At 35.1% G+C, this 25,541-nt stretch overlaps 1 protein-coding gene across 4 annotated transcripts in view; it reads left to right on the plus strand.

Moving 5' to 3' along the window:
* Nucleotides 1-25,142, plus strand: part of KCNT2 (potassium sodium-activated channel subfamily T member 2) — a 118,970-nt gene extending 93,828 nt beyond the window's left edge. For 3 of the 4 annotated variants that reach the window (XM_048945755.1, XM_048945756.1, XM_048945758.1), the window contains 8 exons: nt 1,354-1,488; nt 5,651-5,762; nt 13,004-13,105; nt 14,388-14,471; nt 16,388-16,516; nt 18,151-18,451; nt 19,660-19,744; nt 20,874-25,142. In XM_048945755.1, coding sequence (XP_048801712.1) covers nt 1,354-1,488; nt 5,651-5,762; nt 13,004-13,105; nt 14,388-14,471; nt 16,388-16,516; nt 18,151-18,451; nt 19,660-19,744; nt 20,874-20,985 — 1,060 coding nt within the window. In that variant the 3' untranslated portion in view covers nt 20,986-25,142. Of the gene's footprint in view, nt 1-1,353; nt 1,489-5,650; nt 5,763-13,003; nt 13,106-14,387; nt 14,472-16,387; nt 16,517-18,150; nt 18,452-19,659; nt 19,745-20,873 lie in introns of those variants that run through there. The other variant, XM_048945759.1, reaches the window with a different exon arrangement.
* The last annotated feature ends 399 nt before the right edge of the window (nt 25,143-25,541 follow it).

Raw genomic sequence — 25,541 nt, forward strand, 5'->3', positions numbered from 1 at the left:
TAGAATTCTAACTCCCCACATTAAGAAAACCCTCAAAGTAGTGGGACAACTGAAAAAAAAGAATAGGTTTTTTTCATCTCTGAAATGCAGAAAATATAGTTGCATTTTAGACTTTGCTGCTATTTTACTGCTAGTTCAGTATTACATTACTGCTATTTCAGTAATTAAATTACACAGAGAAAGGTCAGGTTTCCACATATGCACTGACGTTATTAATATAGGTCATATAATTTTTCTTTTAGTAGTCAACCACCAGTTAAACTGCAGTTTCAAAAATTATACCATATATTTGTTTTGGAAGAACACATAAAATGTAAAATAAACACCAATAGTGTGTATCCTTTTCCTTATTCTAAAGTTTCAAAACAGATTTAGAATAGGATATGTAAAACTTAGGAGCCTTAGAAGATCACTGAGAACAGTAATAATTGAATCAGTATAGTTTAGACAATATTACAGATTAGATCAACTGCCAAATGAGAAGCAATTCTAATGACAAAATAGCTTTTCTTTCTTGGAAGTAAACAGAATGATGCAAAAAATGTAGCTTTTCAATTTCCCCTGGAAACCATGAAATACCCTTTCTTCCCATTTTCACTTAAGAGTTGCTTGGTTCCCAGCAGCTTTTATTACAGAAACAAAAACAAAAACCAACCAAAGAAAAAAAAAAAAAACTTTCTGAAACTTTTCCAGAATTGTTTTAAAAGTAACTTTTCCTACAGAAACTAACAACCAAAATGTGCTTCATTTTGGAAATAAATATAAGGCATGCTGGCAACTGTAACTTAGTTGTCAGAAGTGGTTTTCTGTGATCAAACTTCACAGCAGATATTGTCCAGTAGGTGAAATGTTTTACTGAGGTACAGCTGGTCCTAAAGGCATTGTAACAACACTCCGATAGATAAAAGAGGAGCTTTTCAGATGTTCCCTTAGAACCCTTATTAACATTTTGAAACTGAAACAAAATGTGTTAAAGAGCAATCATTTTAGATCCATTCATTGCCAAAAATAACTATAATGAAGTAAGTTGATGAAACATGTAAGGACATACAGTCTTTCCATGTAACTGTTAAAGGCTCATTTTAATTTCTGAAATAATTCTACCATTTTAGGAAGAGGAGACTGACCATAACAACCTGAAGTGTATTCTCTATGACTTCAAGGAAAACAATTCATATTCTATTCTCTCAATTCATATTTTTGACATGGACTATACTAGAAGTTATAATATGTACATGGAGTTGCAGGGAACCAGCAACTCAACGTGATTTATCAGTATCATCACTAATCTTTTAAGCATTTCAGGTTAAAGTGACTTGTTCATTTCTTTCTTCCTCTTTCTCTTCACAAAAGCCTAGATGACTTATTAAGATGTGGGGTCACCTTTGCAGCTAATATGGTGGTGGTGGACAAAGAAAGTACAATGAGTGCTGAGGAAGACTACATGGCAGATGCTAAGACCATTGTAAATGTTCAAACACTCTTTAGGTAAGAGATCTTTTGCAGTCTCGTTTTACATATTCATTAATCACGAGGTACCTAATAATGCATTCTGTATTTAGACGAGGGTGTGATTTCTATTTTTGTTTCCCCTTTCTTTTCACATAGCAAAAAGCCTTAGCTATAAACTGTTTCTTGGCATAACTCTCTTGAAATCTCAGACAAAACTCATCCCCAAACTTGAGGATAATTTCTGATTTTCAGGTTTATAGGAAAGGAACAAATGTTACTCTTGAAAACAGGTCAAAAAACACCCCACATTTTTCTTAGTGCAGCTATCCTTGTGTTGCTAAAGACAATTAAAAAGAACAGATCCTTCTAATGCAGCAGCTTATGCATTAGTGTGAAGTTAATTGTGTATAAATTTTGAATATTGATTTTTCAACAAAAAACAGATTTTCAGGCGCATGTGTGCAGTATTACCTGTGACAATAGCATATTCAGAGTCAGGAAGGAATATCTGAATTCAGAGTGAAAAATTATAAGTCTAAGAAAGCAACTAAGAAACCAGTGCTGTGACAGAGTTCAGAGACCTCCAGATCATTTGAGAACATTTCCTGATTAAAGCTATGTTTCATGTAAGTATCTCAATTCAACAAGTACCAAATGATCGAAATCACGTTAAACAGTGAAGAAAGTTTATTTAAAAAAAAAAAAAAAACAAACCCACAAACAAAAGCAGATATATACGCTATGCAGACAGCTAAGAAATGCTTCCCTGATCTAGTGCTTAAGTCGAAAACCTCCTGTGATTTATTTTACTAAGGTTTGGTCAAGAAAAATAAGCATGTGAAACCCAAAGTATTTCAACAGATTTTTTTTTTCCCCAACTGTGTAGATGATTAGTGCTAGCATGACTGCATGCACTCCAAAAGAAGCAAAATCTGTGCTACATAAGAAGTTTTAGTTCTGTCTATTTCAACTTTGAGATTTTGAATTTGCATTTGATTTTAACACAGATGCATCTCAATCACATATCAAATTTAGAAATTATAATTAAACTTTATTCATGGAACATTCCAATGTAATAATAACCACATTGTTCTATGATATCTCACTGAGGCAATGATATGTGTCAGTAAGATTTCCAGAATTTTTTCCCCAAATATAAAATTGAAAAATAGAATGGAAAGTAAATAAAATTTGTTAAGTAGGTGTTGATATTTCCCATAGTTGTGTTCTACCTAGTGCAACACTAAAAAAATAAAATCACAATATTACATTACGTATAATAGATATCCAAGTAGTAAAACATGCTGTATAACCATTCAGTTTTCCTGCACAATGGCTACAACTAGATGGCAGCTGTAACTCATGTATGAAACATACAACTGCTCAGTATAATTCTAAGCCTGCATAGACCTTTTTACAAATTCAAAATAAATAAAAATAACACATTTTAAGAATTAACACTGTTTCCAGAAAACCCTGTCAACTTCGTAAACTGTTCTTTTACCTCTTTTCCTGAATTTACTTCTTCTCAAACACAATGTATTCTCTGTATTTTTACATGATATCAAAGTTGCAGGGATAACTAAGTTTTTCTAAGCAGTGTAAAGTAGTGACATTCATCTGTTCTGCAGAATAAACTACATTCATCACATGAACATAACTTTATAAATTAAGATCTTTCAAGTTTTTTTGTTGTTTAGTAATATCTGTAAGAAAGTAATGAAGAAGATAATGGACAAAGGCAATGAACAAAAAGTATAGGATTAAATAAGGATTTTACGTCACTGGAGTGTTGCTAATATGTGCTGTTCTCAAACATTTACACAAATTAAAAAGATTCCAACTGAGTCATAAGAAATAAAGCTATGTAAGTTTATCTAAATCTCATTGACTCACATCAGCTGATCTCATTATGGATTGCAGGCAGTCCTGAAGAGATGATGCAAGTGCACTGTAATGCTGTTTGGCCTAAGTTGCCAATTCTAATAAGCCTGTTTTGGCATTATTCCCTGATTTACATAAATTACTAAAAATAAATTACTCTTGTTTAGTCAGAACAGTACATCCACATCCAGCTTTGATTAGGAGATGGATGTGTTGTTTATAACATGATAGAGTTATTAACACCTTTAAGGATAGAAGTTGTTTCATACCAATTAAAATTCTGACACAACACTAACTTACCAGATTTATAGTTAAAATGAGCGAAGAGCTGCAACTCAAACAGTTACATCAAATTAGAAAGGAAATTTTTAATCCTTTGGGTGGAAAAGAACAAATCAGCATAGATTAAAAGTACAAGAAGCAATTACTGGTTTTTGGCTATGTCCTAGAGATCTTTCTCAATGTAAAATATGAAGCTAATCACTGACTACCACCTCAATAAAACAGGTTTCCTTAAGCAGAAAATCTGTACTAGAAGTGTTTATATTTATTCTTACTTTACACTAATTAATGGATTTAAATGCTTATGTTTGGGAAGTCCTGTTTTAAGTTCTTATTATCTAACATTTTAGTGGCTAAGTTTCAAAAACAGCAAGAAATTTGTTAATAACAGTGTACATAATAAGTTAGTCATTCATTTGACACTTAGCAATCAGTACCAATTTATAAATGGACCAAATAAGGTTTTATGATGCCATTACATATTTTTCATACTTTATCCTCTCGGCTCATATCCATCTCTCACTTGTCCAATTCCTAAATATCGGTTCAACAACAGATTGTCTTCCACAAGGCTGACTAAGGTTTCCTCTTCCCAAGTCAGTTTTTTTTTTTTAATTATTTTTTTGTTAAATAAAAAACAAAACAAACAAAAAAACCCTGAAAACAGAATGAAGAAGAAAAGAGAAATCTCTGTAAAGAATAGGCCTGTACTGTTGAAAGTTTGCAGGCAGTGCCTTGAACTAGGGTTAAGAGGCAATCTTGCTTTGACAATCTCTAATGCTTTTTCCCTATTTCCACTGGAGGGCACTCTTAAATAAGAGGTCTGAATTTTTATCGATAGCACATTGGTAGATCTTATGCAATCTTCTTTTACAACTTGGTTATTAACTAAATCCGTCTGTAGCAGAAACCTAGTAACTTGCAAATCTTCTTCAGATCATGTGCATCTTATCATTAGATTAGTTGTTTAATTTGCTTTTAGTTCTAAATTATTATACTGTTGTTTTTCAAACCTGAATGCTGGTCAATTAACACAACAATATCAGAAAAATTTCCAGCCAGCAGAAACTTCAGTAATTATATGCTACGTGATACACAATTAACACAGAAAATAACAGAATTTTATGAGGAAATATGTTCTTCCTCTGGACTTTTTCCTTAGGTTAGTTAAGATATAGAAGTTCATATGTACAGAGTATTTTCAAGGCTTTCATTTGTATCATATATTAAAAAATAAATAAATGAAGTCACACCATAGTTGCAACTCAAGTGTATGTTTACCATGTATTTTACCTATCTATGTAGGCTCTATTCCCTAAGGGCTCAATCTTTAGTAGAATGTAATAGCCTTTATGTAACTACTGCACTAGCTAAACTGCCACAGAAAATACTGAACATACAAAGCACTTTTCAAACTACAGTGCACACAAGATGTCATTAAGTGATGTCGTCCAGATTCTCAGCTAGTTTACTAATTCCATTTTTCCTTATATGATCACAGTATTTGGTTATTCACAGGAACAGAACTGCTAACATAACGATGTCCAACATTTCTATAATCATATGATTTAATACTATATATAAAGCTCAACAGACATAGAAAGAAACTGCAGTAAGATGCCATTAACACACATACTACTAGGTAGTTCTTGAAATACATTTTGCCAAATTTAGGCTCTATGTGAATAATTATTTCAGTGAAGTTCATCCCTACAAAACTGAGGGCAAGGACTAAAGAGTTGAAAAAACTGCACCGTGCAATCCATTTGACATTACCTCACTAAGGTCAGGTTCCAAGAAAAGCACATAAAATGATTGATGACTGCCATGCATTATCGGTACAATATGACAAATTTAGAGCCTTATAACAGAGTCTATTATATGAGCTTTTTATGCTGCCAAAAAGACTTAAGTTTTCAGGTGCTTAATTAAAAACATGGACATGAACACAAGTCACAGCATTATGTAGATCCTTACATTTGTGAACTGTTCTAATTGGAGCTTAAAACTGCAACATTCTTTTGAAATGCAGGTTGTTCTCGAGCCTAAGCATTATCACAGAGCTAACTCACCCCGCCAATATGAGATTCATGCAATTCAGAGCCAAAGACTGCTATTCTCTTGCTTTATCCAAATTGGAAAAGGTAAGTAATGAGATCTCTAAAATGTAGAAAACAGTTAAATATACTAAACACTTAATACATACACATGTCCTAGAATAATGTGCAGTTTGTATTCCATTTTGATGTAAAAGTGTTGTAATCATATATCCTGTTAGCGTTTTCATTTATCTGGTAGTTACGTTATCACGACAGTTTGAGAGCACCAGCTCTCTTTCATAGTACAGTCCTACTAATGGTAAGGATAGTAACACTGCTTAAACGTTGACAGACCCATACAGGCTCATGTATGTTTGGCATTTTCAAGTTATCAAACAGAAGGGCCATAGGTAGGTAAGCTGAGTTTAATTTGCTCAAGAACACGTGACCCCGGGCTCATCCAAGATACTACTGCTAGACAGCAACTTCAGCTACCTGCTTAACTTGGTCAATTCCAGGACAAACCTCTTTTTCAGAGATGGTGATCTGACTGACCTAGAAAACTTTCAGTATTGTTTTCGCGATCACAGGCCACATTCTGAGTTACTTCATGAGATCAAGACGAATACTATCATGACACTGGTCTTCAAAACAGACTTTTTCACTCCAGTCCCTCTCCATCCACCACCCCCCACTTGCTAGTAATCTAGGCATACTCCCAGTTTCTTCGTGTCGTATGTCTTAGTTACTGTAGAAAAATCCAAGTTCAGTTTGAAGTCATTTTTATTATGCAGAAGTAACTTAAAACTCCCATTTCCTAGCTGCACAGTGAGTGCCCTAGAATCTGGGTATAAATTTGAAATTTACATTTTTGCTATTTACTGTGTAACGGTGACATAGTTTTGACAAGTGTTCATGTAAGGTATTATGTAATGGAAAACCACCTTTTCACACAAGTTTATCTTCACAGCCCAGCTCCCAGTATCTTACACAAGAACGGAACTCTTAAATTCAGCTTGTTTAGATGAAACAGGATGATAAGAAGTTTTTATCACAATCAACTGTATTGACTACCCATGCATACATGTTGACCAAAAAATGCAAATATGTAGGTGATATTTTGTGATTTTTTAGTCTTTGCTTAAAACAGAAGGATAGCTTAAATCTTGTTTAGGTGGTTTGATTTGCACAGAATTGAGAATCATGAAAGAGCTAGACAGAAACTGTTATGAAGAGAGGAACAGCTTCATTGGGAGCATATTTTCATTTTATTACCTCACTCGTACCCATAAAGGTTTGCACCCATGATTCCTACATTTTAGCACTCCTGCCCTCTCCCCTCAGTGCTAACTGCAGAAAGAATTAAGCTGGAAGTGGCTGGAATCATGCACTGCCAGTTTATATAGAGCATCAAGTGCCAACAGCTGAAAGACCTAGGTTAGAACACACCATTGAAGCTTATGTGCACTATTATCTGCTGCAAATATTATTTATTTTAAACATATTCCCTTAATATGTAAAACTTAATGACCCCAGTAGCTTCTTTTCCAGTATGTGGCATCTGCAGTTCAAAAACTTAGTTCTCCATTTGTCCCAGATAAAGAAAAAATACGAGGTAACCATTACCCTTCCTTAAAGAGTTTAGAATGCCCTGGCTGATTAAATACCACAGGTTTCAATGGAAGGATAAAAACTCTTAACTTTAAATGATCTTTTAAAGTATGTGCAACCCTGTGTAAATTTCATCATACTATACTCTGATTTTATATCCTCCAAAGCATAAGTATATACACATTAGGTGAGCAAAAAAATGTATCTGGGATAGCTGCCTATTTGGAGTGACACACACAAAGACAGTTTGCTTTTCTGAACTTCTGTTAAGGATAAAACATGCTGTCTTCATTTCTTTTTAGTTTTGTTCTGATTTGAAGCGGATCTGAAGTAACGTTAAACAATAAAAGCATAAATAATAAGGATGCACATTTTGCTGCTGAATTGAGATCTGTAGATAGCAGTTCCAGATCAACAATAAAAAAATGAATCTGTTCTTGCTAAAAAGCCAGAACAGAAGCAATTAGGAAAATAATTAAAGAAACCATAAAGTACTGCAGAGGTGTGATAACAATCCCAAATTACTTATATCAAGAAAGGGACTAAAAAGAGGTTTCTGTGACTATATTTCAATCAGCTGTATCTCACATGGGCAACAACTAGTATAAGAACTAACAATGTACTTCACTGTTCTCTGTAGAAAGCGACTGAACGTCATCACATTTATGTTTTTGGAAGACCCCAAAACATGTGTGTGTCACATTATGTACTTGTAGATTCCTTTACAGTGACTTTACATTGCTTGTACGAAACATTTACAGCCTTCCATGGAGTTCCATATTGCTGTCTAAACTGCAGGAGAATATATTAAATCGAGATGGGCCGTACACCTCTTTCAGCCACTGATGGAGTGGCCAAAGCAGGGCTTCAGGTTAGCTTGCAGGTAGTGCTTTGTAATTGGCATTACAGTATTAATGATTTAGACTATATTTTTATTTTTAAATAGTAAAAAGGCAAAATCGCAATAAAAACTTGAGCCAGACAGACATTCTCTAGTGTTCTGACAAAATGCAACCCCCCAAAAAATAAACTATAAATTAAATAGCAATACAGAGGAAGCATGGCACGTGCTAGGAACTATCAAAATCAGAAGTGTACATTTGTTACTACTCAGAAAAGAGATAATTTTGAACTTCCTGACTTGAACCAAACCACAACCATAAAACAATGAGGATGAAGTAAATAATCTATTAATAACTATCTTAAAACTATGTAAGCTATGTGTGCATTCCATTGAAATGCACATACACCAGTCTTTTATTTATGTTCCTAGAAATGATCTAAGATTTTTTTTTGAGTAGTTATATCTCCTTTCTCATGAATTCCAAAACAAGTGTTGGAGAAGGAGCTGCTGGGCATCACACATGGGAAAAAAAAAACATTTCAGGCATTCTGACATATTTCTGGCTTCCACATCTGCTATATTGTCTGGAAGACCAATGAGTATGCAGGTAATAAGGAAAAAAACATCCACACCAGATGCCTGAGTAAAAAATGCATTTCTAACAAATCTATTTTAAGCCAGAAAAAAGGAAAAACAAGTCTGTAATAAAAGAAAGGAGGCAATATAAAAAACTTAATATAAATGGGAAAAATAAACGTACTCTTGTTTTAAAATAAACCAAATGGTCTGTTTGTCGTTGGATACAAAGCAAAAGTATTTCTGAAGATACGGCCTTTGCCCTAACTCACCTCTTCATGGCTCCAAACCAGAATCCTCAGCAAATTCTCCCCGAAAGATGGAAGGATAAACACTACACCTCATTCACATGGTATTTTTCATATGATTGTCACAGTTGCCTTTAAAATATTTTGTGGCATGATTCAAAGAATTTAATGTAACATATGCTATGAAATTCATATGGTTTTAATACTGAAGTATTTGTTGTACAACACACAAGCTTTCATTCACAATAACTTTTCTTCAATTCCTATCTTCTACTTTGCAATAAACGAAAAGCATTCAAATGTATGATGTAGAGCTACAAAATAAATACATATGGTCTTCATCTCTGTGGCTTATACCAGTAAGACCAATAGCATGCTTTTCTAAATAAGTGTTCTTTGATGATGCTTTCTTCAATTTTATATGAAATACACTTGTTGAAACACTCTTTGCCATTTCAACCAGAACATTTGTGCATTGTTTGCATGCATGCATTTGTCATGGTAAAAAAAAATTGAGTAACAGATAAATAAAAATATGGAGCTTTGCTCGAACCATGCAGAAACAAATAACTAGCAAAAAAACTTCAACAAAATCAAGCTTTTTTTTTTTTTCTTCCTCTGTGCAAGACAATAGTCCTCTTTCCCTTGCTTGTGTTGAGATTTCAGTTCAATACTTCTATTTGGTCTAATGTTTCACAGAAGCAGTATAAATCTCAGCAATGAAACTGGGCCATGAAGGACAGATTTAAACTCTAAGTCTAAACACATCGAACTTATTAAGGATAATGAAGTATATAGTATTTTTTTTCCTATTGATTCAACAAGAGAAGCAAGTTTACCAGATGCTCTTGAAATTACATTCTGAAAAAAAAAACAAAACCCAAAAACTTAAGTATCTGAACACATGCTTCTCTGGTTCTTCATTTAAACTATTGATTATCCTCAGTTATACAGGCATTTCTGCCATGCTGTTAGTGATTACATTGTTCCAGAAATATAATGCAGCTCAACCTGATATTGTAATGTCAAAAAAAAAAAAAAAAAAAAAAAAAAGGATCTTTCCCTTACAATGCAAAAGTATTCTAACTACAATGATACGTAAGATTCTAGCACATTTTAAAGAGTATTTAATTTACAGAACAAAATATTTTACTGGATTTTTTTTTTTTTTAAGGAGGTTACTCATGAAAAAATATCCTCTCTCCACAAACACCTCTAAATATCTCCTGTGGACAGGACAATGTTGCCTGTTGGGATTAATGGGCTTAGACTGTAATTGCTGTGTCAATTATATTTCATATACAAGGGAGACTTGTAAGGGTATATTTTCTTTTTATGATCTAGTGACATGAAAGTACAGAGATGAGTGTGACTGTATAGAACAAATGAGTACAAGATAATTTTTCCATTTAGCTTTAGTATGCTTACCTGAGTAGCAAGCTGTACATAGACTCTCGACAACTGCAATAGCAGGCTGGACATAAGTTATTTTAATTGAAATGTATGATAAATAAACCTTAGCTGAATAATATGGAAATAGATTCTTGGGAAAGAAAGTGAAGTTGAACATGTTACCTACAACACTTTACACACTGACAACTAGAAAAGCACTGTAGTGGACAAACATATCTGCTATAAAAGAACAGACAGAAGCCTGCTTATTAGTAATTTACAGTGTGTGTGTGTGTGTGTGTGTGTGTGTGTGTGTGTGTGTGTGTGTGTATTTATAACAATTGGCCTGTAACTGTAGTCTTGACCTGCCTGCAAATTAGGGAATAACCTGCTGGTTTGTGGAAAGCTTATTTAGCCAGTCAGCCAGAACGTAGCTAACATGTTAAAAGTTAGAGCAGCTCACGTGGTGTGGGTCACAGTGGGAGCTCAGAGATTGTTGGATTGCACTATGCAGCAGGCTTTGGTACTCCCATTACCAGCTGGATAAGTACCTGCAGCAAATCAGTAATCTCAACCCAGCCAGATATCTGGAGGCCAGTTTCTATCATTCAGGTAGCACCTGGTATGAATTCTGCTTGTGAGTTAACAAGCGCTTGTCAGAATTTCAGTCACTGGTGCCACTTTGCATTTTAAGATTTTAAGTTCCTCTTCAAGGATTTTAAGTTCCTTTGAACTGCTAGTGGGAGATGTGATCTCTTTGACAAGGCAAGTTAGAAGTATCTGTGTCAAGCTGGTTAGGAATGAGATATGACTTAATGAGTTTCATTAGTTTATATAATGCTGAGCAGAAGTAGAGTATACAACTTTCTACTGTAATGACATCACTGTAGTCTGCACTTGAGTTTGAAGATGCTTGTTCTAGACCATTTTTGCCCTAAAAATGGTGTTTTCTAATACAGCTCAACAGCATTTGTTCAGAATATCGAGAATACTTAGAATAAATGATAATAATAATAAAAACCAACAAGTACTGAGATACTTTTTAAAAATTTTAGGCCCCCTTTACAGCGGTGACATTTTACAGAGAGTGGATTAATGACAGCGAGAGTTACTTTAAATACTTTTAACTAGAAACTACTTCTATTCCTTGACATCCTTTTCAACCCTGCTCATGTAAAACAGTAAGAATCAACAGGTGAAACCAACAATGACAGAGGTTACAGCATGCTGCAATCAAACCTAAACACATTTGGATGATGCTCTAGCTAGAACAGACTTATACTTTGCATATCACAGAATCAGAGCATGGTTGGATTTGAAAGCAATGTCTGGAAGTTTTCTTGCAAATGGCCCTTGCTCAAACAGTGTCACCTGGAGTAGGTTGCCCAGGATGACATTCAGACAGTTTTTGTTCATCTCCAAGGAAGGACTCTACAACCTGTTTTGCTACTTTGTCACCCAAAACAATAAAATGTTTCCATATGCTCAGAAAGAATCATTTGCATTTCAGTTTATGCCCATTTCCTCTTGTCCTCGTACTGGGCACCACTGAAAAGAACCTATCACAGAATCATGTTTATCTCCGCCATCTTTTCATCCTCCCTTCAAATATTTGTACGCCTGAAATCAGCATCAACCAATCCACCCACATCTCCCCATACTTTGTCTTGGGATTGTTTTGTCTGACTCCTTTCCTTATGCTCCAATATCTTGATCATCTTAGTAAAACTAGCTTGACTCTCCAGAACATTCATGACCTGCATGTTCCTGGGAGCCCAGAACTATACACTGTATTCCACACTTGGCCTCACCAGTGCTGAGAAGAGGGGAAGATATTGCCTCCCTTGACCTACTGGCAACACTCCTCCTAACACCCAGGATTCTGTTAGCTGCCTTTGCAGCAAGGGCTCATTGTCAATCCATGTTCAATTTGAGACCACCAGGATCCCCATACCCACCCTACAAAGCTGCCTCTGAGACTGTTAGCCCCAAGCACAGATTGGTGTATGTATGTGATGAATGTGTCTCTCCATTCCAAAACGTGACTTCTCTGTACTTTGAGAACATGCTCTTTATGATGTATCAAGCTTTCAGTTTGGAGATGTCATCTCTCCTTAAAATAGGAAAAATTATTTCCAACCTGTAGTTTACTCACATATTACTGAAGGAATAGGAAGCACATTGCTGTGATTTCTTTATGTATGAGTTGTCATAAGAAAAACAAATAACTATTTATGTTCTTCTGCCTCTCTTCCTCAGAAGTATCAAAACAAAAAATGTCTGCCCTAGTCTGTCTGGTCTGTTTCCTCTGTTCATAATTCATGTTGCTAATAGACTTTTTGAACCTGAATGAGAGTCCACTGTCAACACCAAGAAGTTTGGATCACGAATAAAAAGAACTTTGCTTTAAAAGCAGTTGAAACATCTCAATCTTTGTTTAAGATGATTTGGAAGAATGTCAAATTACAGATGTAATGATTGAAACAACACATGCATTTAACAAGTTTTCAACCTGAAAAACTTAAAGTATTGAAACATGCTACATATTTGTGGAAACTATCTTAAGAATAAAGCCATTTTTATACTTTTGCTCTCTTTCAAAGTAGCGTCAAGTTGGTATTATAATCCCTCCAAAAGCAGTAATTTTTTTTCCATTATTTTTAATTTCCATGCAGAAAGAACGGGAGAAGGGATCTAATTTAGCATTTATGTTTCGACTACCGTTCGCCGCTGGCAGGGTTTTCAGCATCAGTATGTTGGACACACTGCTGTACCAGGTACTGTGAATAACAACCACTTGCCTTCATTTAACATAGTCATGCCATGTTACCACCCACTTTTTCTACTTAGTTGTTGGATTACCCTGTTTTCCTACATTAACCCATTAATGTAGGTGTTATGCCAGGAGCAATCAAAGGTAAAAGACCATAGAGCACATTCTATCTGACAGCACTTCTCACAGTCACCAACCCAAAACCGTCCATGAACATATTCTGTTTTAAATATTATAACACTGTGAAGTTCTCCACAGAAAAAAAACAGATAGCTTTGATACAGACTGTATAAAATACAGATTATAGAGACTGTTAACACTGGAAAAAACAAATACTCATTGCCAATTTCAACAAAACAGTGCCTCTAATCACAAAAATCAATAGAAATATTTGTATGAATAGTTTATCAGCAACCTTCACTTGCTGATAGAAGCTTTTATTACATTACCCTATCTTGTCCTCTTACTCTTGTTAACTAGACCTCCAGATGAGCAGCCATCACACTTTAAAGCCAAAGAGCCAGTTGCAAGTTGTGTTCTAAGGAAAGACAGCCTGCTTTGAATGCTGCCCTTCTACACTCAAGAGGTGGCAATGAACAGACCTACCACAGTTAGGAGAGCACACATGGCTTTCTGATTCCAGCAGCCCAGTTGATAAAGAGATGAAACATCTGTGGTTTTAGCATATGTAATGTCCATTCCTGGTCTCCTTTGCATGCATTCCTACATTTAGTTTGGTTAGTCCTCTCTAATTTCTATCATTCTACCAAAACACTTTTGTTAACGCAACAAGTCTGATCTGAGGTAAGGCAGATTTTACCTTAATCATTAGCTGGACCAGCGAAGACAAATGACTCCAGGTTGAATTAAGATAATAGAAGCCTCACCTTAGTATTACCCACTACTCTATACTGCACCTCCACGTGACATATGACAGCTTTTCATATGCACAGAAGATAGTCATTAAAGTTTCACAACAAATAAATGTTAACAGGTTACTTCCATTGATGAACAGCTTAGTTTTTAAGCTACCTCATCATGCCTTTGACTCCTGTATGGACATATGCAGAATTTTTTTTTTTCTTTTTTTTTTTTTAAATCAATAGATTCAGCATGCATAAAGAAGTAACTGTTTCTACAATTATAAAGATACTTAAAAGATATTGACTTTAAACACAGATGTACAGTTTCTGTGGAATTCACATATGGTGCATATGGTTATCTGCTCATCTATTTATTGAAGCTTTTCTTTTGTCTTTCTGTGTCTTCTTTTAAAAATCTTGCAGTCATTTGTGAAAGATTATATGATCTCTATCACAAGACTTCTCCTAGGACTTGATACAACACCAGGATCTGGGTTTCTTTGTTCAGTAAGTTCTAAAAAAGTATATTTACTATTATTACAAAGCAACAGAGAATGTTCCATATGGTCTGCAAAACACCTCTATCTTTGTAGAAGAGTTTCGTTTTTGTTGAATACCAAGAAAGGCCATCTGTTTCCTTTTTCAGCAGGAGGAAAAAGAACTGCAGGAAATTAGGTAGAAAACATGAATAGTTTAAGTTAATGAAAAAAAAAAAAGCATAGAACAACCACCAAATTAACCAATCCACCAAACCGCCCCATCCCAAAAAAGCACAATACATACTCTGAAGCATAAAGAAACGTAGGAAATACAGAAAAATGCAAGTTTGTTTGTTATTATTTTAATAGATGTATATAGCAGTTCAGTAACCAATTTTACTAACCAAATACAAGGGCTGCTCCAGAACTAACATCTCCTATTTATTATTTTGCTCATGGTGTCAGAGGCAGACACTGGTGGTACAGCAGCAGAGGTTGAACCTTCCCACCAATATTCCATTACAGTTTGTTACCATGGAACAGATGGCAACAGAGTGGCAGTCAGACAAAATGACATCTGACATGGAAGTGCATTTAAAGCAAAGGTGTGCCACTGAATTCCTTCATGTAAAAATATGGCACCTACTGAATTTCACTTAGGCTTGCTGAAAATCTAGAGATCACATTGTATGTCAACTCATTGAGTGGTTCATTTCAGCACTGGTGAACATGAATCATAAACCATGTTCTGGACATGCTGAGTTTTATGAGCACAGCACATAGGCTCTTGCTCGTTATTGCTGAAAATGCATAGCTAATAGCTGTGATTGTATTGAAGAAATGGTGTTTTGTAGCTGAGAATTTACTATCAAATAATGTTATTATGCTCTTTGTATCTATTTTAGTTTCCATGGAAATAAGTAGGAGGTACTACTTTTAGAACAACCTATATTTATCAAAAACAAGAAACTCTTCCTGTATAGTACATCCTGACTAGTATTTATTCCTAATGCTATTTTACAACTGTTTCCAATCATAGGTAATGAAGGACAAAATTTAGTTTTATATAAATAAGCACCTATACACATACCTAAACTGAAGTTATTTGGTGTATTTCAGTGCAGTTCAAAAGTCAATATCCTCCATGCAGTTGAAAATATTATAAGTGAGTTACTCTATTCAACTTCATTTTCCCTCATACCCACCAACAACAGTAGCAAAGATACAAGTCAAAGTTGAGTCATTTGCCAGTTGTTTTGTAGTGAAGTATAAAGCATTATAGATTGTTGCTCTCAAAAATGAAGTTTGCTCTAATTAATGTTAATTTGAAAAAGTTTGTTTTAAAGAAAACCACTGCAGAGTTTGTAGGTCAGTCATTAACTTAGTTACAGTAAATGCCAATTAGCTGTATCTCTGACAAGATACTTGTGCAACTTGAAATAAAGCTTGTGTAAGCTGTTAGTTATTTGAAATTAATTTAAGAATTCATTCTTACATATTTACGTTTATCATATTGCCTTCTTTCCTTCTCCCAAATACTCCACATGCAGCATAAAGCACAGTTACCTGGATGCATTCAAAATACGTGCTTGTTCTTCAGTCTAGCACCGGTTTCTTACTACTGCTAATACTTAGTTCATCCTTTTACATTTTACTCATATATGTGAACATCACGTGCAGGAAATTTTTGAGCAACTTCAAAATAAAGACAGGTCATTCCATCAGACTGAACCATTTGCACTGCAGGGTCTCCCAAATAGAGAGCAAGGGAACAGGGTCTACAAACTCTAGAAATTTCAGGTTTATTGTGGATGAAAGGTACAATGCTACAATATGATCATTATCAGCTAGCACCTGGTTCCAAAAAAAATTTCAAGAGTGGTATGATGAACAAGAGGTAAACCCTCAGGAGTTTAAGTTTTCTTCCTATTATTATTTGTTCAGATGAAAATCACAGAAGAGGATTTATGGATTAGGACATATGCCAGACTATATCAGAAACTTTGTTCTTCTACAGGAGACATTCCAATTGGAGTCTACAGGACAGAATCCCAAAAGCTTACAACGTCTGAAGTATGTCAGTTTACTATACTCTCGGGATTTGGTTACCTCTTATTTAAAGAATATTGGGGATGCCATGTCTGCAAATGCACTTAATTCCAACCCACTGAAGGTCACCATCTGCTGATGCATATACAGTCAGATTAACACTCGGCCCAGTCTACATACAGATTTTCATTCCTTTGCTCATCTACAAAGAAGTGGCTGACTGAAGGAATAGCTCAAGCACAGGTAGGACAGGCTCTGAGAGTTAGCTCTAGTCTGACCTTGCATGTAGTGGCAACTAACAGCATTATCAATAAGCTGTATGACCAGTGCAGGAAACCTCTAAGATTATTTTCAACACTGATAAGAAGAATATTCCTTTCAGATTTTATTCTAATAGGAAAAGAAAGAAATTTAGAAACTCAGCAGCATTTCAGATAAGTTTGCTTTACTTTGAGCATATTATTAACTCATTGAGAGATTCTATTAAGCGAGCAGCCACCATTTTCAAGTCATCTTTATTTTATGCTTTAACAAAAAAAAGGACAAAGAAACAGCAATAAAGCACTAATACTTAACACATCAAAATCAGTCACAGAATCATAAGAACAGCTTGAGGTGGAAGGATCCTTAAGTTTACACAAATCCAACCCCCTGCCGTGGGCAGGGTTGCCACTCACTGGATGAGGATGCCCAGGTCCCCAGCCAATCTGGACTTGAATGTCTCCAGTGATGATGCATCCACAACTTCTCCGGGCAGCCTGTGCCAGTATCTCACCACCCTTTGAGTAAATAATTTCATCATAAAACCTAATCACAATCTTCCCTCTTTTAGTTTAAAACCATTTTCCCCTTGTCTTATCACTGTTTTCCCCTATAAGAAGTCTGTATCTCTCTTGCTTATATAAGCTCCCTTCAAGTACTGGAAGGCCTTCAAGAGGTCTCCCTGGAACCTTTTCTTCTCCAAGCTAAAAAAAGCTGAGATCTCTCATCAGAAACTGGGTAATAAGACCTTACTAATACCAGGGATAGTTTACTATTTCAGTGACAGTAAAAGACATGGTTGTTACATCACAGTAACAACCCATTATCAGTAATTTCAAAAAGATAGCTAAAAGTACTAGCTAAATCTTATGCTGAAGTTAACAACTTGAAAAGAGTGGTTTTTAAGTGTTTTCCCTTATATTTCTTCTTTTCCTTTTTTATGTTACAACTACATATGTAGTCCATCTACTTGAGTTATTAGGTGACATGAAGAAAACAGTGGAAGACCAGATTTTGACACTTTTAAACTTGCTTTTTTTCCTTAACTGTCTTGCTAAGAAAGCAGCATAACTGTACCCAAAGGTAGAAACTTCAGAGTACCTTACTTGGAAAATGTGCCCTGAATCACACTCGTAACAGGCGCCTTTTGCCTTTTATCTTGAGAGCACTCAGAGCAGTGCAGTGGATGTTGAATTACTTCCTAATGAATTTGAAATATATATATATATATATATATATATATATATATATATATATATATATATATATAAGTTTAGATAGCTTCAAGTTACATAACTTGAATTTCTAAAAATAGGATGTTCAACTACACTACCGAAAACATTTTACTCCACTTCTATTCTGTAATGCCCTTATTCTCTTATCACTTTCCTTTCAAGTCTCAAATCTCTATCAGCGTAGAAGAATGGGAAGACACTAAAGACACGAGGGAACAGGTTAACTATCGTAGTAATCATCGTAACTCAACATCTAGTGATCAGTCCGATCACCCCTTGTTACGACGAAAAAGCATGCAGTGGGCTCGACGGCTGAGCCGAAGAGTACCGAGACACTCTGGTAAAACAGCTGAGAGGATAAGCCAGCAGCGAATGAACCTTTACAGGAGGTCAGAAAGACAGGAACTTGCTGAGCTTGTGAAAAACAGAATGAAACATCTGGGCCTGTCTCCAGCAGGATACGGTACGCAATACTTAATGAAAATACTAGCATAATGGAAAAAAAGCCTCATCTTAATGGATGCCATGAACTAAAGTGACCACAGTTACTTACAAATCTTCATGTATGGGAATAATCCTAAAGCCAATTTTACACCTTCAGCTTTCTTTACACTGATAACATACCTCTGAGACCTCCAATTCTAAATTCAATTAACTGTGAATTCACTTAATCCAATTTAGGCATAACACTTGTTTGGTCACTTGTTTCACAGGGGCATGATGGTGCTAATGTACTGGTGAATGCCATTTGTATAACTTGTTAAAATACTTAATACTGTAATAATTGTTAAAATTGGTTTTACTATACAGAATTAAACTGCACTGGTAAAAGATCACTTCAGCTTTGTAATTGCACCTGGATTCAGAGTCAATTATTCTCTAGACAGAAGTACTTACAATGGTGCAAAATATGTGATACAGGAACAGAGGAAAGTTACACATAGTAGAAAACAGTCATTTTTAACCTGCAGAACACACTTCAAACACAGTTCATTACTAAGATTTAGGAATTGCACTGAAACTAGAACTGGGCTATTCCACATAATTTAATTTTCACTTAAAAAGAAGAAGTATGTACAAAATGTTTATTCATTTTAGACCTATTAGTCTCACTGTGACACCCTAGGAAAAGCGTTCAAAGTAAACTACAGAAAAGATAATGTCAGTGATAGCTACAGTTAGGCTGAGACTTTACTTAGCAAAACTTCCAAAAAAAAAAAAAAAAAAAAAGAAATACCAATTGTGCTTTCTCTGTCTTCCACATTCTGACCCACTGGCACAGGTGAAAAAAGGAAACACTTCATATCAACTAAATTTAGAAATGGATGAGAATTTCATACGCCTGCATTTAAGCTTGGCTATTTCCCACTTGCTAACATAAGCCATGTAACACATTGGTTGAAGTAAAATTGAGTTGTATTGAGAATTGCTGTAACTGGAAAGAAGTGCAAAAGAATATATTTCAGAAAGAAAGCATGTTTGGAGAGCGGGAAACTCAAAAGTCGATACATCAGATAGTTCTAACTATTTGGTATTACCTTGGCACCTGATATATTTTATTTGACAACTCTGAGTCAAAAAAGATCAACTTTCAAAATTAGGTTGTTACAAATTATACTTTTGATGATATGTTTTTAAACCTAACTTGGTACATTTATCTTTGTCCTCTAGATGAAATGAATGATCATCAGAACAACCTTTCTTACATCCTGATCAATCCTTCTCCAGATACAAGATTAGAGCTGAATGATATAGTGTAAGTTAAAGAAAAAAAGTCACAAGAAGTGTAAAGTTTCTTTTCTCATATTTCTGCTCAGGCAATGGGGACACATTGCCATGCACCTGAAAAATGGATGGAAAAGATAGAAGTCTCCATCTAAATAAACATGTAATGGTACTTATATGTATACATAAACATGTATTTAATTCTTTATGTATGATGGTGTAAAATACATATTTTTTGATATCCACTTAACTCCATTTTCTCTTATCTTGGTCTGCGTATGTATAAAAACTAACCAAGTTCACTGGATATCTTCACAGAATTAATAACCTTGCTTATAATCAAGCTACCCAGTTTTAACAGGAAGATCAACCTTTTGAATCAGTGCTTTCAAATGGGATTTTGCAGTGGTCTTTGAATCCATGATACAGTAGAAAAAAAAACATTTATCTCATACAATATTTGTGCTTAAGATTATTTGAACACAAATAGCAGGACCTAAATGCAGAAATTCCCCCACTCACAAATTCCAGAGAAATTAAAAATCATATTAGATAATATTCAGCTTTGAACTACCATATAAGGAATCTGTAAATGCTGAGACAGTTTAACTGCACTCAATGCAGCATTTGCAGCAGTTAGAATTTCAAGTAGTTCTTTCTCAAGAGGAGGGGTTCATCTTGAGTGTATCAGCGTATATCAAGTGTATCAACATCATGCTTTTTATTTGTTGAGCGTAGTTAGAAGTGTGTCCCTAGCTTTCACACAAATATTTTATAATTTAGTCCAATTTACTTTTGCCCCTTCTTCAAAGCATAATGAATAAAGCAAATGCATAAATACAGAGAGTTATTGGCAAACTTTTGTGTTCGGTGACCATAGTGGATGCTCAGGAAAACAGCTGATGCATCCAAAGGTCAAATGGGCTCTCAGACAAAATTAAGGTTTAACTGTGTCTAGTACATACAGATGATGCCTAGGTAGACACAGTGTGAAACTACTATCTAATATGAGTGGACTTGCCAACTTGTCCAAGTTAACCAACAGAAACTGGATTAAGTCTAACTCTTCCTCAGAACTTCCCAACAACATTATAATAGTATGTTTTCTATTCCTTGCTTGTGACAAATCTGTTTAATAAGAATTGTAATTTCTTTTGTAGATACTTGATCCGACCTGATCCATTGGCTTATGTTCCAAACACAGCATCCAGCCGAAAAGACAGCTTCTACAATACAGTGGGACAAGATACCAGAGAGGAAACACAACTTTGACATGCAATTCAACAAAATTAACAGTTTTATACATATAGTTTCCTCCAATCATTTTGAAAACTAAGTGGTACATTTTATTCAGTTTTTGGAAACAAAGTGACAGTGGGTAAGTCACTAATTTTAGAAACACAGTCTCTAGAAACTCTTATGAGTTTCCTCATGATCGTCAAGCTTGTAGCCTGTTCAACATTGTAGTTGAACTTCAGTTTAGCAGAAAACTCTTATGATTTAACCAATATGAAGAAATGATTAAAGAAGTAAGAGACTCCAAAATGTTTCACTTAGAAGCTTCTAAGTATATCTGTCAAGGTGGCAGCATGTCTGCGAATAAGCTCCCGACATAAATCATAAAAGATTATCTGATGTCCATCAAGGGATCATGTATGCGTAGCAGAAAATAAGTTAGTATTTAAAGTTGTCAAAGAGGATGTTTGCACCAAGAATACAACCTCTGAGATAATTTTCAAGCTTAACTTGTCACCCATCTATATTTGAACAGCCTTGTTTTACTCCCATTATGGCCTCTAGGACTTGAACGTTTGCTCTGTGAGTTTACAGATGACACAGCTTAGTCACGCTGTAGAGATTGACCTGAGGCACATCTACTGAAAAATTAGCTCAGAGAAGCTCAGAGAATCTCACAGAGGCATTTCAAGAAGGAACAATTCATAGAGCAAGCAAAGCAGAACCTTTAAAGGCAGATCTATAAAAGCAGTCCTTTACATTTGCAAAAATCTGGTAAGAATATGTGAAGCTACAAACAGCGGTAGCTCAGATGAAAAATGAATCATTTAACATGAGTTTTCAGTCACAGGACGGCTTGGTTGAAAGGGAACTTATCACCAAGTTCCAATCTACCTGCCATGAGGAGGGTTGCCATCCACTAAATCAAGTTGGTAGCAAGAAGACTCAATGGATGATGCCGAACGCAAGTGTCTCTCCAGGGAGCAACTAAAACCACAGATCGTTTCCACTCCCATGGCAATGCCAGAACTCCAACTGTTCAAACTACAAGCATACCCAATTCATATTACCCAAATATGATACTTGTTCATATGAAACTACATATCATAATGAAAATGAGAAAAGCTTGTAATCTATTCCACAAAATGAATGGAGCACTACATTAAATGGATTTGAAGGCTTTGGCAATCAATACGCAAGAAAGCATCTACAGTGTATGAAGCATCTGAAGCTGCTACAGAATCTCCAGTCTACATATACAAGAATCCCAGAAGTTTTGGTCAAGAATTTACAGAAGTAAACATAGTTGTACACAATCTTCAAAACATTCTTGCTTTGCCATTGATGATGAAAAGGGAGGAAGGTCCTTAAGGTTCAAACCATCCTGCTACAACAATCAATACAGGACTGTTACAAAAAAATTGACATGTGGACTGAAGTGGCAGAACCGATAATTCTTTGAATTCCCTTGATGTTCTCTGTGTACAGAGAAATCCACTCTTAAAAACATTTTTTTTATTATTTGGAAAAAAAGCATAGCTGATGTTGTTCTGAAAAATAAAATGCCAAGCTGCCTGAAGAATAAGCAAGTATGCTTATCAGTACTGCAAGTACGTTAAAAATCACATCACACTCCTATTAGGAATAACACAAGGTCTGCTATTATTCCTTCTCTTCCTCTTAATTTTTCCAAAACTAAACTGTAAGGAATTAGAGGTCTTAGAGCAAACCAAAGCAATCAGATGTTTCAAAGCAATTGAAACAATTGCTCATACCATCTCTTAGACAGAATTTTGTCCAGATTGCATCACAGAAACTATCACATAGAAATAATTGTTTGTAAAATGAATAGCCTTCTATTTTTAATACCTTCAGAGAGAAGACTATGCCAGTTGTATATTTCCAAGCAAGAGAAGTGTTTTGTAAAATGTTCACTCCAAAATATTAGAACAACTCTGTGTTTCATACTGAAGGTCTTTCTAACACAGCCTCAAGTAAGCAAACAGAATTTCAGAAACATGCCTAGTATCCACAATCAGCAAGCTACTCTGCTTTTCACACAGTATATCCTGGAGTCATCCAATCCAGACATTATCTGTACATTGCCTGAAGTAACCGCAACAGATTTAAACACTCTCTGCCACAAGAATAGTTAGGGCTCCATGCCTGGCATTTACCATCCTATAAACAAGTAGAAATAAGTAGTTAGGCATATCCATTTTTCTACCCAACTCAGTGGAACAGTAGCATCTATTGTCACTTGATATTTCCTAGACTTGATGGATTTTTAATTGCTCAATAGCCCTAGAAGATTTGCTAAAGCAAATCTCCACAAAAACAGGTAGAGACAACTTGCAGCACGTCTAAAATAAAGCAAAGATAATTTTTCCGAATATAAACGCTTGGTTCTTTTCAAATTCTACTGGAAGATGAGCAAGGTAAAAGCTAGCAGCTTCTTTTGAGACAAGTCTAATAACACATTGATGATGCACTATTCCGTAATTCAAGATATGCCACCTTCCACGCTGGAAGCAGAACAGCTTTGCTTCCCCAGGCACATCTTCAGACCCCATTCTAGTGGGATTTAAGCCTTTCAAGAACTATACCGAGTACTCTACATTAACACTGAATGAGATAGCACACATATTCCTTGATGGCCATGAAGGCAGTTCTTTAAGGATCACTTTACAGGCAATTTTGCGTTCACATGCTTCTTGCTAAGATTATCAGCAATATAATACAGCTGGACTGGAGATCAGGTTGAGAAAAAGTAATATCCATGCTCAATGCTAGAGGAGGGATGACAAAGCTTCAGAGTCATTGGGTCCAGAAGACTTGAACAGAGTTGTGTCTGATGACAATTCACTCAGTGATTACAGAGATTAAACTTATGATCATTTACAAAAGCAAGTGATTAAATTCTGAACCAACTGTCAGAAGCCAGATGGCCAAATAACATCTTTTTCCCACTCAATCAAAGAAAACAGCAGATTTCAGTCTGTATTTAACTGTATGTACTTTTTTTCTTCTCTTTGTAACTCATATTAATAGTAAATCAGACATGCTCTCTTTACCAAACACTTCCTTGAACAACTACGAGGAAACCTGGAAGTCAAAGGGACGAAACATGTTATTTATTCTACAATAAAAAGTCACAATAGGTATTACTGTGGAATACATTGTGTTTCCTTTACTGTTCCACTCCAGTTCCAGAACACGCACTAAAACAACTTGAGTTCTCAAAATCTGTAGTAGTGTGAGTTAATGAAGTTTTCATTTTAACTTCCAAGTCAAACTGTTATTATATAGTTCCTTCAACCATAGCTTCCTACCTTTGTAGCAAATCGTGTACTTCAAAGTATTTAAGTTACTGAAGACTTCTTATACATCTGTTTACTACTGCACCAATAAAATGCAAAATAAATAGTTTTTGGGTTTCTGCTATGGAGGAAAAATTAAGTAACAGCAAATGCACCCAAAACAACACAATTCTGTAGTTTCTAGGCAGTAAATGCTGAAAACAAGTATTTTGTAAATTTGAAGCACTGATGTATGAGGTTTTGATGAGCTGAAATCTACTTGATATCTGAAGGAAATCAGTCATTACAATCCCAAAACAAATTAATAAAAACAAGCAGTACTACATAATAACATCAAGTACACAAGATTATTTAGAAATCTATTTTTGAGCTAGAGGCATAAATGCAGATATCTGCTTAAAATATTATGCACATTCTTCATATGATGCACTAGGAAACAGACATACATTGAATATATGTCTAAAGGACTGCACTTCAACTTTCTTACCTCTATTTCTTTTGCTTGATGCAGAACATACATTAAAGGGAGAGCAGAGAAGTAATGAACACTATGAAAGATCACTAAGACCTTGCTGATCATCATCTTTAGAGGTTGCAAAAAATATTAATGAACTATACAAGAAAATCATTATTGTCTATACTAGTGATGCGATGATGCTGTCAAATAACGGATGTTGAACACAAGTATGAACTCCCAGAGACTCAAGAAACTTAATGAGGAAAACACTTCTGCTTTACAAAGTAAAAAACAAGAATTTGATGTTTCTACAAACTAGTTTTCAATTTATTATGTAAAATTTGGATACTTGCTAGCACTGTAAAGTAGGATAAATTTCTCTAAAGTTTTTTTCTCCTCAGATAAAAAAAAACAAAGAGTGAGGGATATTTATTCTCACTCCCTTCTTTTCCTTAGAGGCTGACTCAACAACTGTCAGATACTCAATAGAGAAACATAAAGCAATTGCCATTCTCCTTGTCAAAAAGAAAAGCTGACTTTCTCCTAATCTGCTCTTCCTTATCTAACTACCAAAAAAATAAAGAAAATATGTTGAAAGGAATTAGAATGTATCCTGAGGAGAGTCTTGTCTACCCAGAAGTTTTGTCACCACTTAGGTGAACTCCACAATGCAAAGCAACATAACCTGAGGCCTTCCATCCCACAAGAATACTACCTTCTTTAAAATAAGGTACTGTTTAATGCATTTTCTCAACAAGATAATCTAGGAAGTGTTAAGTGTATAATATCTATGTCAGCTTGTTCAATTTTCAGAC

The sequence above is a fragment of the Lagopus muta genome, chromosome 5 (assembly GCF_023343835.1).
Source record: "Lagopus muta isolate bLagMut1 chromosome 5, bLagMut1 primary, whole genome shotgun sequence".
In the NCBI taxonomy this organism is placed as follows: Eukaryota; Metazoa; Chordata; class Aves; order Galliformes; family Phasianidae; genus Lagopus; species Lagopus muta.